This window comes from Plectropomus leopardus, chromosome 1 (genome assembly GCF_008729295.1).
Source record: "Plectropomus leopardus isolate mb chromosome 1, YSFRI_Pleo_2.0, whole genome shotgun sequence".
Classification (NCBI taxonomy): Eukaryota; Metazoa; Chordata; class Actinopteri; order Perciformes; family Serranidae; genus Plectropomus; species Plectropomus leopardus.
Window position 1 is genome coordinate 38,216,510 of NC_056463.1, and position 16,224 is coordinate 38,232,733.

The 16,224-nt window shown below is 41.8% G+C and overlaps 1 protein-coding gene across 3 annotated transcripts in view; it reads right to left on the reverse strand.

Moving 5' to 3' along the window:
• LOC121941822 (cell migration inducing hyaluronidase 1) overlaps positions 1–16,224 on the reverse strand; it is a 141,767-nt gene that overhangs the window by 25,219 nt on the left and 100,324 nt on the right. For all 3 annotated transcript variants that reach the window (XM_042484707.1, XM_042484725.1, XM_042484717.1), the window contains exons 20-23: positions 15,974–16,129; positions 9,230–9,410; positions 5,468–5,683; positions 1,240–1,451 (exon numbers count right to left, since the gene is read on the reverse strand). In XM_042484707.1, coding sequence (XP_042340641.1) covers positions 1,240–1,451; positions 5,468–5,683; positions 9,230–9,410; positions 15,974–16,129 — 765 coding nt within the window. The remainder of the gene's footprint in view (positions 1–1,239; positions 1,452–5,467; positions 5,684–9,229; positions 9,411–15,973; positions 16,130–16,224) is intronic.

Consider the following 16,224-nt stretch of genomic DNA (forward strand, 5'->3'; position numbering starts at 1 on the left):
AGCACTTTTCTAGTCTCATTGACCAAAGCGCTTTCACACTACATTGTCACATTAACCCATTCACACACAAATTCACAGACTGGTGGCCAAGGCTACTGTACAAGGTGCCACCTGCTACTCAGTAATCATTCACATGCACTTACACTCCGATGACGCGGCATCGGGAGCAATTTGGGCTTCACTATCTTGCCCAAGAATACTTCAACATGCTGCCCGGAGAAGCCGGGGGTCGAACAGCTGATCTTTCAATTAGAGGACGGCCCACTCTACCTCTGAGCTGCAGTTGCTCCACAGACAGTGGGCTAGTTATAATGGGACAGAGAGACTGTGTGGACAGGTTATGGTGGGACAGAGAGACTGAGTGGACAGGGTATTGTGGACAGAGACAGAATGGACTTGGTACTTAGGTACCTACATTTGTGCACATAAGCAAAAGATGAGGATCCTGCATGGAAAAACTTGATTATTTTTTTTTGCACACAAGGTTTTTATGCCCAAAGTATAACCAAAGACAACTAAGCTGTAGTATTTTGAGCATACCTTGACTGATGATATGAGCACCAGCCTGCATTTATTTATGCATTATTTAGTGTGTATGACTTATATGTGCCCATAAACCCCCCAGAACAAAAAACTACCTTTTGGTCTGAGTAGTTATATTCTCACTCCTTAACACAATTAAGTGTCATGGAGATGGAGGACAACAGTTCTTAGTGGTTTCTGGTTCCTACTCAAAGGTAAATGAGTGCAAGCAGCCACACAAGAGCTGTTGATAGTAGTAACTACATCATACCAGGAAGGAAAATGTATTTTCCCTGTAAGTCAAAGCATCACATGGCTGGAATACATATATTACACACTTGTTTACACAATTTGACAAATAACAGTACCAGTATAATATCTAATAATATTCTCTGTCTGTTCATCCATACAGCCATATGTGATTTTTAATATTGTTTTGTGTGCATGCTCTACTTTTTGTCTTCTTTTTTTTTGTCTTCTGTCTTTTTTTGTGTGGGTTATGCTCTTTTAGTATTTGTTTTGATGTCTTTGTGCTTTCTTGTTGTGTAGTCATGATTTTTATATGAGCTTGAATTTGCCTATTCTATAATGTGCAAATGTAAATGATCAATTTGACTAATGTTTATATGTGCTGTCCATGATAAACTGAATGATTCTTACTTGTCCAAATCAGACAGTACTTGCTGTAAATTTCTCATGGGTCATGAGTTCACTGACTTGTTGAAGTTGATGAGCCAGATGGTGACCTCAGCAGGCGCTGCCTGGTCCCAGTGGATGGTGTAGCCTTTGGCCAGTGTGATCACCGGCTGGAACTGCTGGTAGTGTTTCTTCTTCCCCAGAGCACCCTCCAGTGTCAGTGGCCGATCAGGGTAGTCATCCCTCACTATGAGCATGTTTAGGTTGGCAGGGTTCCGTGTCTGGATGTAGATCTAAGGAAAACAGATCATAGAGTTAGAAGGCCAATTGTAATATTTGAACAAAAAAATTATTAGGCCAGTATGTGCCAAATTTAGGCATTATGCACACTTTTTCATAAAAGCTTGAAACTTGGTAAAAAGCTATTAAAACTCAACACAACATGTATATAACAGACATGATATTATAAATCTAGCCTAGGTTCTCAGATACTGTGATTTCCTTTTCGTGCCACTGAATTCAGTATTTAACTATTTACTTGTAGCAGGTGGCACCATGTCAGGTAGCTAGTGTGTGAATGTGTGTTTGAATGGGTGAATGTGACATGTAGTGTGAAAGCGCTGGTCAAAAAGTGGTGGTCAAAAAGACTTGGAAAGTGCTATACAAGTACATTTCATTTACCACTGTAATCCTTGACCACTGAAACATTGGGGTTAACATCACTTATTCTGTGTTACCATGTTTGGTTCAGGAGGTACGATGCACATTATTTGGTTGTGGCAAAAAGTAAAATGGTCGCCATGGCCACTATGAGGCATTTCTGCGATGGCTCCATGTCTCAAACTGTACAAGAGTACCAAGTTTTATTCTTTTATTAAAAAGTGTGCATAATTTTCAATATCACCAGTACTATAGATATTTCTTCCTATTTTGCCTGTGGGCCAAGCACCCTTTGTTCAGCATCCCCGGTGTAGGTGTTTCATCAATTCAGCCATTTAGACTTCAACAGAATTTTGACCTTAAAAACATTTAAAAGAGGAAAAAACACAAACATGTACAGTAGTAATAAAATGCTGGATTGGATGGATTCATAACACTAATGAACTGGGTAAGGTCATATTCTACCACTAAAGTGGTGTACAGCACTTGGTCTGGTATGACCACTAGCTTTTTGTGGCAGATAAATATTGTTGACATTACAACTGACTTTACTTGGACAGTTCTCTACTAGTGCCACTGTTATGCTACCCTCTAGAATTTAAGATTATGTCCCAATTGTGTCTTTGGCTACATTTACCTCTGTTCAGCAAAGTAAGAGACAACTTTTAAAGAACACAAATTTCAAGTTGTTGAAAGGGACTTTGAAAGGGCTATGTTCGCAGTTTCTCATTCTGACCATTGTGCTAGGCTAAGAGAAACATGTCCTGAGTCAATTTTTGTACGACACACAGATACAATTGATATAACACGCTGGTTTAAAAACATGTCAATACATGGAATTTTAGAAAAACCATACTTGTGAAAAATGCACAATTAATAAGTAATCTAACTCTTGTTCAAGATTTCTTCTACCATTTCTAATTTTCCCCAATAGCTACCAACATCATTAAAACTACAGTTGGTAACTACTTTAAAAAATTTTGTTGTCATATTTCTTAGAACTGTCACAATATTGTGAAAGAAGTACGTGAGACAGTTGATCTGTGCAAAAATCAGGGTCAGACACAATGTAGCAAAACATTTATTTAAACAGAAATGGTAATGCGTTGATCACCCTGACTTTGAATACTGGAGGTTTTAATTCAGTTCAGTTCAAGGGCCTCTTTTTGGCATAGTATGTGACCCACTTGCTATAATTGCTATAATTTGATGTTCACGTTTAAATTGTTGGTTCAATGGCACCCACTAGCTGAGGTAGTAGATGAATGCTACTGGCTGTGTTTGAATGTTCCAGTTAATGGGGGACGTGCCTTAAGTGAGTTGCACAGCACAGCGCTGTGTACAAATATTGTGTGTGGGACCTGTAAAAACATATTTATCTTTTGAAATATGTGTCTATTTCTTTTTATTTAAATTCTGTTTGTTAATTTACAAGCATTTATGATGTATGATGTTGCTGTACTTGCCAGTAGGTGGCAGTATCATCTTTGTGTGACCCAAATAGGACAGATAAAGAAGGGTATCGTTGTGGTTGGCCCTTGTTCATTGGAGATGTGTGCCTGCGCCTAGTGTTGCTATGGCTTGTATGTACTGCTCAGTCCTGTTGGTGAAGTTAATGAACAAGTTACCTACACCATTTATGCTGTTGTTGTCTGGATGGTGTAACAATATGGAGGTTCCACTTCTATAAATCTTACTTCAAGGAGGAAATGCGACGATAAACACGGTTTATATTTATATATGGTAAACTGGTGTTTGAGAGTAGATAACAAAGTGGGCTTAGCGAACAGAGCTAATGCTACAGTTGAAGTCTAGCTAGCACCACACCAACTGTTTTATTGTTTCTCCAGTGCTATCTAGTGTGAAACGTTACATGCAAGATGTCAGACTATTTCTTTTGAAAATAGAAAGTTGTTTGAACTGACTGTAAAAGAACTTCCCAAAGTTTGTTAGTGTTGTAAAATTGCTTGCAAAGACTCAGACATTAAAAACAAAACTCGCCATGTTAAGCACGTTATAGAGTTTTGAGATTGTGAGGAGTTTTTGGTGAGGCAAAATAAGGCATGGCTGTACTTTTAACTGCATGACACTTTTAACATTCTGCGAGAGAACCGACGGCAGCCTGTCGTCATGGGAGCAGCTCAACTTTTCTCCTCACCAGTCGCCGATGAGGGGAAGGAGGAGACAACCCGCTCAGTGCAGTTCATGTTGGGAGGATGACAGGGAGACGGAATGCCGTTTCTGTTGCTGGAGCAGCAGGTAGCCCAGGAGTAGCACAGGATGAGGGGACTCGTATTGTACCAACCATATTGTAACAACAACTGACAAAAGCTGTATAGGGACCTCGTGAAATAATAGCTAATCTCAGTCTGTGTGGTCAAAAAGCTAAAACAACAACATCAGATGAGATTCTTGTTTCAGTAGCCTTCTAGTGAGCAGGGACACATACAAAGACCAATGATGGGCTTTAATGCCATAGAGGAGCCACTGAGAGAGAGAGAGGGATAGAGAGAGAGAGGACTAGGTTCAGCCTAGTGAAAGAGCAGCTCAGCGCACAAAGTTTAGAAAATGAAACTACATTTGTCCTTAATCCTGCTTAGGTTGATGAGTTGATTTAAAACAGCAGCTACTATGAAAATTCCATCCTGTTGCTTGGGCATGTTGCTGATGATGGCATCATTCAATTCCTGCAGTGCATTTTTTGAATTTGCATCAGAGTCTTGTGTCCTTATGGCTCTCAACAAGGTCCGCCAAGGATGCCAGGGGCCAACCACGTCTCTGCAGAGACACGCGCAGTGCGTACCCCAATCACCCGCCGCTGAGTGAGCCTCAATCGCATCTCATCCACTCCAATCTACTGTGACTGGACATCGGCCAGAAGAAGGCTTGATAGAGGAACACCTCTCGGTCCAAGTCGGGTCAGCCTCGCCCTGATGCTGGTTCTCCTCCCTCTCTTTGCCTGGCGCTTTCAGTTTTGTTTCTCCCATTTGGTCTGACCAGCCTCTCGGCGTATACTGTTGGTGGAGATCCTCTCGCGGTCTGCTGCATTCATTCCAAACCCCACACAACTTTTCCCGGTATTGATAAGTGCATTTCTATCTTAGAAAAGTCGTGCTCCAGCTGAGAGGGCCATGGTGTCGAAAAAATAGAAAAATATAGCAAAAAAGTAGCAAGGATTTGAGGAACTACTGGCTGCTGCATCTACATGTGCTGCCATTTTCATAGCTTTCATCAGCAGAGCTAAAAGAAGCAGAGCGAGGTCAGCTGCAGGATTAGATTGATAATGATTAATTTGTTTGTTTGACTGTTTTTTTTCTTTCATTTCAAACAGAACAGGTAATATTAAAAGGATAGGAGGGTTTGTTTTTTTTTTAAATGGGGTTGTATGAGGTATTATCAATAGTCATTGTATGTATGACAGTGATTTTCAACAGGAAATAAAGCCGTTATATTGCTCTCTTCAAAGCCAGACTCCATTGAAAAAAACAGTTATGACTTGCCCATCAAAATAAAGTGTCTGAAGGAAAGCCAAAGTGGCGAGAATACTCTCGGTATAGCATACACCCAAACTAATGTGGTTTTTCTTAGGTGGTGTAATACAAATAAATTAGTGTTTGTGAAAACTGATTTGTGAGGATAAATGACCCACCTGTGCGTAGTGGCCGCTACAGATAGCTGCCTTCCAGTCAGGCACATCAATGCAGTCGGGGTGACGGAGCAGCCAGTTGTCCTCTTTAACGAGGAATGCTCCAGGATACTCGCTGACTGAGCCGTCAATATCATGAAAGATTGTTGTCTTGTCTCCGTCCATCTGCATCTCATTAAACCAGGGACCAGGTTCCCCAAAAAACACTCGGGATGCGATCTACAGAAGAAGGAGTGAAAGGCATACAATTGTGGTTGTGCATAGCGGGTATTTTATGCCCTGATCATATCTAAAACTTCCAAATGCACTGTCTCTCTTATCTTGTTACTTTCATTGAGGTTAAAATGCTTCTGAAACAACTAAAAACATCCAATCTCCCTGTTACAATATGTATTTAATTCATTGAGATTATACTAAGCTGGGTGATCTGTACAACTCAGAATGCCTCAACTAACCCTTGAAGATCTTCACCCTCTTTTGAGAAACATAGTAAAGACTTCAAAAACAACTGGACACATTTTTCAAACACTTTACACTAGAGATGACAAAATTTCAGATTTTGAAAGTCAGACAGGGAATTATTGAGAGTTTAACAGTGCACACACTATGCTGCATGAACTGTGTGTGTGTGACTGAAAGAACCCATTTAATATTCCGACAAACTACTGTTAACATCCAGTAATGGAGGTGCTCAGATCTTTTATTTAAAGCCTCTGGGAACCCAAATCACCAAAACCTTTCTTAATAGTTAGGGTCTTACATGCATAAAAAAACATCAAAATAATCAGACATTAGCCTCAATCCAAATTTGAAATATTGTCATTTTAGCTTTTTCATAGTTTCCTGAGGCTGGGCTAATTTGGGCGTGGTTATCCCCAATCCATACCACAAAATATGGATAAAGCCAATCAAAAACTCAAAGTCAGGTCAATTGATATTAATTTACCACGCCAAACTGAAATCCTTCAATGCTTCTTTCAGTACTGTAGATGTAATATACCAAAAGTGGCAATGTCATTCTGGCAAGTTTTCAACTAACGTAATGTTCTATGTGCAGCATGCAGTGTTTTGTTACCCTGCTTTTACCATTGTTACACAGATCAACACCAGTGAGTATGTGGCTGATGGGAAAGCAATAAAACAATATGAATAAATTAATAATATGGCAGCAGCGTTAGCTAACCCAATAGTGCAATCATTTATCATTGCACACATAGTTTTGATAACCAGTGGGTGCATACAGCTCGTGTTGCATGTGCTAGATGATGCTGACTGTATGCTAAAGAAGTATCGCTAACAAAGAATTTTGTAGACTCACCATTCAGTGACAGAGTGAAATGTAGTATTCTGAGAGTCTTCAAAAAGTTAAGGTTGCATTGAGAAACACTCACTGAGTGCTGGAGCACACTCTGGCACAAACTGGACTGCTCGCGAATTCGCACTCTTGGAATGAACCATTTGGTTATCCATAGCTCCGCAGTCTCATACCTCATTCCTGACACAATTAGCAGATGCATGCTTGTTTTTTAAACACAGATAAACCTGCTACATGTCTGTATTCCAGCTGCCACTGAATTTACCGCTGGAGAGCGGGTCGGACCATAGCTGGCGTGTGTGTGTGTGTGTGTGTGTGTGTGTGTGTGTGTTGTCTTGGTCAGTGCGATGTCAGGTACAGGCAGGAGAACAGGTAAAAAGTAAACAGAATTAGGGACAGAGGTATTTGAAAACATTTCAGTGGTTTCTTCTCGTTATTTATCTCTTACTTATTAAGTCCCCTTTTCAAACTCGGTGTGGATGTATTTGGATCTGTGTTTTATTTGCTTAAGAGGACACGAACAATGATTAGTGATGGCGCGTCACTGCATCTCATTTAAGAGCTGAAATTACCGTGTTCACCTGAATGTTGCGTTCCCATCAATTTTGGTTTTGAGCTGGAGGCGATAAAAACCTGTGTCTACTGCAGAGTCATTTTATTTGGTTGATTTATTTTTTAATTTGATGACCTAAATAACAACCCTTTGATAAAAGAAATAAGAAAAAATTGAAAATATTGATATTTCTTAATCTTATTACAGTTGAGTTCATTTATATAATTTGTACTTTACAATCAATTTGCAATTTTTACAATTTTGTTTTATTTGACATTGCACGAAAAGTAACAATGCACCAAAATCAATGGTCTGGCTTGTCATTTACCTATATCAGGTTGCAATATAATAAAAATAATAAAAATCACATTACTTACTTATCACATAACTTAGCGTTCGGATCAGGTTTACTTAAGGGTAACACATAGCGATGGGGAAACAGTCAGCACCGGCACAAGCTGCGTACTGCTGTGGACAGGGCCTCAGCAAAACATATTTCAGCCACTTAAAGAAATCAATATCATGTACGTGTACACTTAATTTAAAATTTGCTCCTCTTTACCTTACACAACAGCTGATCGAGGCAGTGGTAGACCAGCAACTCTGCCGCTTGGTGGAGTAAAATGAGTAGAACGTTTTTCTCAGTTGAGTCTGGTCTTCCTGATAAAATGGCTCCAATTCTTGTCCGTAAGGGCTGTCTGACAGCAAGGGAAAGCGGTGAAAATATTCTAAATATTGCGTATACTTTGACTGATTATGATTTTTTAGGTGGGCCTCTTTTTAAATAGCTTAAAACTAATCAGTTAAGGCAGTTTGCTGGGCGCTGTTTGTTCACGGTGGTTTTCTACCCCAAAGTTAAGTACCCCAAATAAACAGTTGTGATTTCATCTATGGCAGCTAGCTGAAAGGCGGCAAATAGCCAGCATTCGTGGTGGAGTCGGCCATACTTCTGTCAATAAATCCCCAGTGCTTGTTTAACAGTAGTCCAATTAAATGGCCTAATCAAGCTATGACTGTAGCTCCACTTGACTGTGCATGGAAACTTACTGACTGTTCATCTGCTGTTCATCTACACCCCCCACACTGTGGTGACACAGACCTGGTGGCAAAATAGCATAGCATCCCTTTAAATTTAACTTTAGTAAGTACCTAAAGTTTGCAACCCTGCTATTGCAACAGTCTAATTTTTAAATCTTAATGTTAGGAAAACCTTGAAGCTTTGGATGAATATTTTCAGGTTTTACCCACTAACATTAAACAAATTTCGAGTTACATATCGCATTTTGTCTCTTCAATATATAAAGGTGCCCTGTTTTCTTGTGAACAAGCAAGTAATGTTTACATTCATTGTTTCTAACAAAAACATATTTTTTAAATTCAGAGAATCCATGTCAACGAAGTATCTCAGAGTCAATGTTGAATGTATTTCCTCTGTCTTAAAGCAGCTGTAAAACCAATTTAAAAAAAATACTTTCAATCCTACATTTTTCACATCTACATTTTTCAGCTTGCAGTCTTCTTCCCTGCCTTTGTTGGCACTATATTTCTTTACATGTACTGCCACCAACTGTTGATAAGTAGAACATAATGAAATTGGTGGCAGGAATGTGTTGCGATTCCTGTGTGCTCATGCACATGCATGATACGAACAAAACAGTGACCCACTCTTCTTAATATTTGCAGCCTCTCAGGGTTGATAACTTCACAGAGTACCTTACATAACAAGGTATCTCATCTAATCCTTAACTGAACTGGGACTGGAGCCCATTTCAAACTTGCTTCTCTGATGTTAGACCTTTTCAATTTTCATTTAATTTTCAAGCAAATCATCTGCATTCCGCCAGTGTCTCAGTCTCAGTCCAGATGTTTTATGTATTTCACACAGAAATGGACTTACAGGTACTTGGTCAAAGGTGATGTCAGTGACGTTATTGTTGGGGCAACTCTGCCATGAGTTGTTGAGCCTGAAGCCAAAGGCACTGGTGTGCCTTCCATCCAGCGCTGTATATTTCCGAAATGTACAATTCTGCATGTTGATGGGACCATCATAGATCTGCATGCCCCGGATAGGAAAATCTCTGCAGGGAAACACAGATCCACACACGCACATCAACCCATCAGCAATTTACACTCGGGTATTGTAGCAAATGGAGAAGTAGCATCATGATGATCTAGTGCAATGCAATTCAACTAAAACACAAGAAACGTGCTACAGAAAAGGATAAGCACTCTATGAAGATCCTAGGGTCACCGATCAGCAATTATTACTTAAATATGAATGCCAGAGAGCAGTAATAGAAAAAGATTTTAAAAAAAAAGAGGAAAGAGGAACCAGAGCCAGGGTGCAGGTCTGATCGGACTAAAAATCACCCCCGCTGGATCGGGCCGAAAGCTCTGTCACATGGATGGGGATTTCAACTGAGCAAAAGAAACTTGTGCTCCAGGAATATACACACTAAAGAAACTAGGGTCACCAATCAGCTATTATGGCTTAAATATAAAGGTCAGAGAGCAGTGAAGACTAACACATCTTTGGGGTCATCAGGTGAACCTCCTTTCGTCAGTGTTTCACGTAGTTGGTCCCAAAACACCTCCAGGAGGCTAGGCAGTGAACTCTGGTGTCCCAAAGCCACTCCCCTAGTGCCAGCTCTCACTGCTCCTATACAGCCCAAACCGCCCTGCCACCTTCAACAGACCCAGACTCTATTTATGCAGACTCCAGGTAGTGACTGTGCTGATGCTTCCTTTCCTAGCACATGCATCACAATTGCCAATATACTACAACTCACATACAAGACTCAGGCTAAGGGAAATAAGGGTGAATTGGATCAACAAACACACTTACTTGGATGGCAGCATGGTCTCACACGAGACTCCAACAGAGGTACACAGACTTACAGACAGAACCCTAGCTTTCCATCCTGTCTGCTCGGCTTCTGCCTGTAAGTCTGTGTACCTCAGTTTCTTCCTTTCATAGGCTTCTTCCACTGAAGCTTCCAAAGGGACTGTAAGCTCAATGAAATAAACGATCCGTTGATTCAATGACCACAGCACTATGTCAGGCCTCAAATTAGTACAGACTATTTCCTGGGGAATTACGAGCACCCCTGCCTCCTCTCTAACTTACTGCCTCTATGTTTCTCCCCCTCATGTACAAACTGGATATCTAGACTCTCTTTTTTAAAATCTCCTGAATTCACGTCTTCTTCTTCCCACAATACCTGCACCTGATTATGTCGCCACCTATACCAGCCCTGTGATAAACTATAATTTTGCAGCTTGACAAAATATGTCTTAAAGTTGCAGTACCTGAACACAATGGGCATGATGGGTTGCCATTTACCCAGAGCTTCAAGTTCTGGAGGGCTGGCAACACATCATATGTAGCCCCTATCAGAAATCTAATGCGGCTCTCCTCCATACTCCACAGGTCCCTCCAGCTAAGCTTCCTTCTCTCTACACTTTCCCAATGCAACCACTGACCCTGCTTAGACTGAGCCACTGCCTTAGCACCCCTTACAGTCTCCTCCTGCCTACGTTCCCGTTTCACTACCAGTTTTCTTCTATCTTTGGGGCCTACTGTATTCCACACCGGTTTGCCTGGCCCAAGCCCCAAGCTTCCCCCGGCCAAACTGAACATTACCTACTATCTCTGCATGCCTAAGAGCAGCCTCTGCATCCTGAACTGCCACTCTTGGGTTCCAGTTTCTCCCCTTGAATGGATTTGGAACCACACTCCTAACTATTACATCCTTACTCCCAGCTAACAACAGCTCTGCCCTAACCTTGGTGCACTTAAACTCCTCTGTTAAGCTAGATACTGGCAGCTGAAGTATCCCTTTCCCATACAATGCCACACTACTTAGACACCTGAGAGCGCCTAACCACTTCCTAATGTATGAGCTAACCAGCCTTTCCATTTTCTCCACAACAGATACTGGGACTAATAGATTGACAGTGGCCACATTAACCTGGGAAATAACCCAAACTGCAAACACCACAACTTCAACTCTCCTGGGAGCCCTTACTCATCTATTGTATCCAGACCTTCAGTGACGTCTTTTCTAAATTGCGCAACCTGCTCAACGTCATTCAAATCCACATTGTACCACCTACCTAGGCTCTTCACTGACTTTTCCATAATTGTTGGAATTTCCTCATCTTCTATGATAAATTTCCTCTCCTTTAATTTCCCTCTACATAATGAGATTCTTCTAGACTTACTTGGCTTGATTTACATGCTGGCCCACTTGAGGTTCTTATTTACCTAGCCTCTTTGTACATGGCACCGTTCTAGTAACTAGCGTCATGTCATCCGTGTAAGCCCTAATTGGTGGAACCACGTACAACCCTCTGCCAGTCTGTTGTGAAATCTGCCATACTTATACATTATCTAATGTCCTGAAAATATGCTTTCACTAAGTTGACAACTATTCCTAGCTCCCTAAAATACTCAAAAACACTCCAAATAAGGCTATGTGGCACTGAACCAAACGCATTAGCCAGATCCAAAAATACTACATGCAGGTCTCTTTTCTCCCTCTTGGCTGCTTGAATCTGGTGCCAGATCATGCTAATATGCTCTAAGCACCCTAAAAAACCTGGTATCCCCGCCTTCTGCACCGTCGAGCCTATTAACCCATTTCTTTCTAAGTACCTTGCTAATCTCTGCGCTACTACACTAAAGAAAATCTTCCGCTCTACATTCAGGAGAGAGATCATCCGAAACTGGCTAAGATCTGAGGACTCCTCCTTAAGGATGAGGACACCCCCTGCCCTCCCTTCTAAGTGCTGATATCCTGTCTCTCAACTCCTCTTGCAAAACACTAATTCCCCCCCTCTCTTCGTCTGTCACTTTTTCCACTGTTTTCTTAACTGTCTCCTTTTCTTAACTAACTTCTCTATTTCTCTTTGCCTACTAGACTTGCCTACCTGTACTCTCTTTCCCCTCTTTCTGTCATGCACCCCGAATCTCTCTGCACCATATGAGTAAATCACATCTCCCATCTTTTCAGATGTCTCGACCACATTTCCTCTAAGCCCACTTAAGATTACCAACAAGTCACTGTTAACCATCTCCCACTCTTTACTATCATTTGCCCTTGGCCATCTAACTCTAGCCTTCTGCTCCATGGTTCTCTCTTTGGCTGGCCAGCTGACCGCAGTGTCAACTGCTTCCCCTCTCACTACCTCCTCCTCCTCAGGCGCAGTGTTACTGATATCCTGCGAACTGTGGTTTTCTACCTGCCGCTGGACATCACCCGACTGACTCGACTGACTGCTTAAAAAGTACTGATCGATGTGGCCACTCTGCCCTTCCTCTGCTAAACATCTCTTCCTTCCTTGATGAGTTTTAAGGCCTCTGACTGATGTTACTTCCTGCCAGCCACAAGGACAAGCCTGAAGCATCTCACCCACCTGAATGCTACTAGTTTTAACCCTAGCAGATAGGTCTGTGCCCCTATCCCTCACTGAGTCACGTATCCGATGCATAGTCTTGTCCGTTCCGATGTCTTTTGCCGTGAAATCCACCTGTGAGTCATCTTCCACCCCTGCCCTCGCTGACTCTTGGGGTATTTTTCCTATTTTGGCTGTAGCTTATTGTTATTGTAGAAAGGCTACTACACCTCACCACTGCCGCCCTGGGTTGGTAGCCCATGTCAGCACCTTTGGGGTCTTTCCCTCCTGCCAGCTGTCTTTCCAAGCAGTCACATGGTCCCTTGTTGTCAGCTGCCCTATTCACAGCAGTCACTAGCTAAGCTAGCTTTGAATTTGAGGAATGTAAGTTCTATGCTTCAACACAAGTAGCATGGTTTCAAGTCCCATCACATTCTGTTATTATTTACCTGAACCACGTGTTTTCATGTGATGTGCTTAGTTGACAGAGTCTGCTTCATGCACTCATTGTGTGGCAGTAAGTAATTAGCAAGCAAGAATGCTACATTGCTAAATGCCAGAAATGAAACAGGAATAAGTTGTAGAAGACTGAGTTTACCTGTTTACTGAGTGTTTTCTTTGCCTTTTGACTACCTGTGTGTGGGAATGAAACAACTACTACACAGCTCACTCACTCTAATAACCTGCCATTAAACTGGTGAAGGGAAGATCTGTGACTTCTGTATTTTATTAACACACCATGGTGGTGGTTACTACCACTGACACCACTTAGTCTCACCTACATACGGGTCCTTCATGTCTGACAGTAATCATCATGGCTGTAGGCCATGTGTGCAAAGGGCCTTGAGGTATGTTTTCCCTCATTTGGTGGATGTGTCAATGGTGTTACCTAACCAACAGCGATGTGTATATAAACCAAATTCCATTAAATCTTTACATACTGTACATGTAGTTTTTGTTTTTATTTCATATTTGCTTTTGCAATTTAAACATGTTTCTCATGCCAATAAAGCCCCACTGAATTGATTTGAAGTAAACCCTTGCCAGAGGCCTAGCACCAAATACTGTGCCTTATTCAAGAGCAAAGGGCCTTCTGCCTTTCCTCTCCTGATCCATGTGTCTCTCATGCACCGTGTTAATTTTTTATTTTATTAAGGCAGTTTGCTTTGTTTCCCTTTCCTTTCTGTTTTCTTTTTGGAACCCCAATTTGCTTTTTCTTGGGGAAGACATAATAGTAAACATTGAGTTTAGAGTTGAGAGTTGAGAGGGGCCTCAGAGAGCCTCCACTACTTTTGTTGATACAAAGCTCACTTGCCATCATGACATCATTATGTCATTCATCATATTTTTACTCATGTTTAGGTTGCCGCTGCAAAAATGACAAACAATTATCAGAAATATGGATGAAGTGTTTACTACTACAGTATCCAGGTTTTTGTTAGAGTATTTCAGCTAGCATATCTAGGTCCTTATGAACCAGGAAAGGGTCAGGTCTCCGACACAAGGAGGTGACATTTACAGGAGCAAACACATTCGAGGGCACTCCAAAAACCTGACCATAACCCGAACACTAGTGCGTATGCAAACAAAAGTTTAAACAAACTTTACATATTTTAATGTTTCTAAATCAATAGATATATGTAATTAACTTGCAATTGAGCTAAGGGTATCCAGGGACCACTTGATAAAGACAGTGGAGGTGGACGTTTGCACGGGGCATTAGTGGAGGGCACATGTTCGTTTGTAGAAGTGGATCAAGCCATCAGCAGGTTGCAGCATAAAGAGGTTCTAGAGAGAGTCCAAGATAGCTGGGCAGGACTGGGCTAGCGAGAACCAGTCCAGTTCAGGTTCAAAGCCACAGGGGAGCAGAGGAAGATCATGGTCTTGGAGGAAGTCACACGGGTGGATTAGGAGCACTACCACATCAAGGCAGTGTCCCAGGAAGACAAGGAGCATGGAAAAGATGGGAAGACACCACTAGCAGAGTCATAAGCTGGGCAGAAATCTGGTGAACTCCAAAAGCATGTCTCAGCTTTCTGATAAGGGCAGCGTACTACACCCTTCCCTGTCCCCACAACCTCTCTCAGTAGTTTGGAAGCGAGGAGAAGTGCCCTCTATACAGTATAACCAACACAGGCCCTCCAGCATATTCTGTTGGGGTGCAAGGTGGCCAGGCACAAGGTCGCTTCACATGGTGGCATAACCTGGTGCTGTGGAAACTAGCGGAGCTGCTCGAGAAATACAGAGTGGAAGTAAATAATTCCTTGTGTCACAACTGGCTGCTCATCCCTTTTGTCAAACCAGGAAAGAACCAGCAGAGGTAAAATGCAGGAAAATCAACATCTCTGCTCATACCTGGAAAAGAATGGGAAATGTGCATCGACCTGGGCAAGCACCCAGTCTTTCCATCTGAGATTACACAGACAACATTCAGACCAGATGTTGCGATGTGGTTCACAGCTGCAAAAGGGTCCTCATCATTGAGCTCACTGTCCTTTGGGAGGAGGGAACAAACCTCATCTGGGAGGTTATTCCAGGTTTGTGCTGCATAAGAACAAAATGCTGCTTCACCATGTTTAGTTCTGACTCTTGGGACTCTCAGTAGGCTGGCCCCTGATGTCCTGAGGGTCCTTGAGGGTTCATATGTTCATATTTGTAGACAAGCAAGAAAGTGACAAGTAAGTGTTGTCCCTGGATCAACTTGTTTGTCCAGGATTCACATTACAACCAACAAATCAGCAGCAATTCTCGATTGTGATGTCATTCAGTGTGCTGTGCAGATACCCACCCATGAAGAAAATAGAAAATGCCCATTTTAAAGCCATTTAAACAGCAACCCATGCAGCAACCACATGCAGAAGTTTGCTTGGATTTTCAGCACATTTTATTACTAAATATATATTAAACCTCCGTTGGATCTATGTAATGGGAAAGCAATATGTGTAAAAAAAAAAAAGATGTTACAGGAATTTCTCTATCTGCTAAGCTAAACATTAGCTCTATCTGCTAAGCTAAGCTAAGCTATACAGGCTAAAATGTAGCTTTCATTAGGCTACAAACTGTTTTGGGGTTGGGAAATTATTGTATGTATACAACCTTTGTGGATTGTATTTCATGGGAAATAAAAGTGTGAAAACAGATGTTACAGGATTTGTGGTAACTTTAGCTCTACCTGCTAAGCTAAGCTAGGCTAGGCAGGCTAAAAGGCATCTTTGGGGATTCAGATCATGCAACTGGCACTTACATTCCACGTGGCAGAGTTCTGCCAGTAAGGTCAGAGCCTCCGAGGCCCCAGATCCTGTTGTCAGGGAGAGGCATTCCATGATTTTCACTTTCACCCACAAACAGCGAGTTTTTCACCTGCTGATGAGAGCCATCGTCATCTGGAAAGGTCCCTCCACTGCGCACACAGATAGAGAGAGTTAGAGTCTGGAAGTGTTGATGTAGTAGTTGTAAGTGTGGTGATAGTATTGCTAAAGTAGTTCTGTAGTAGCA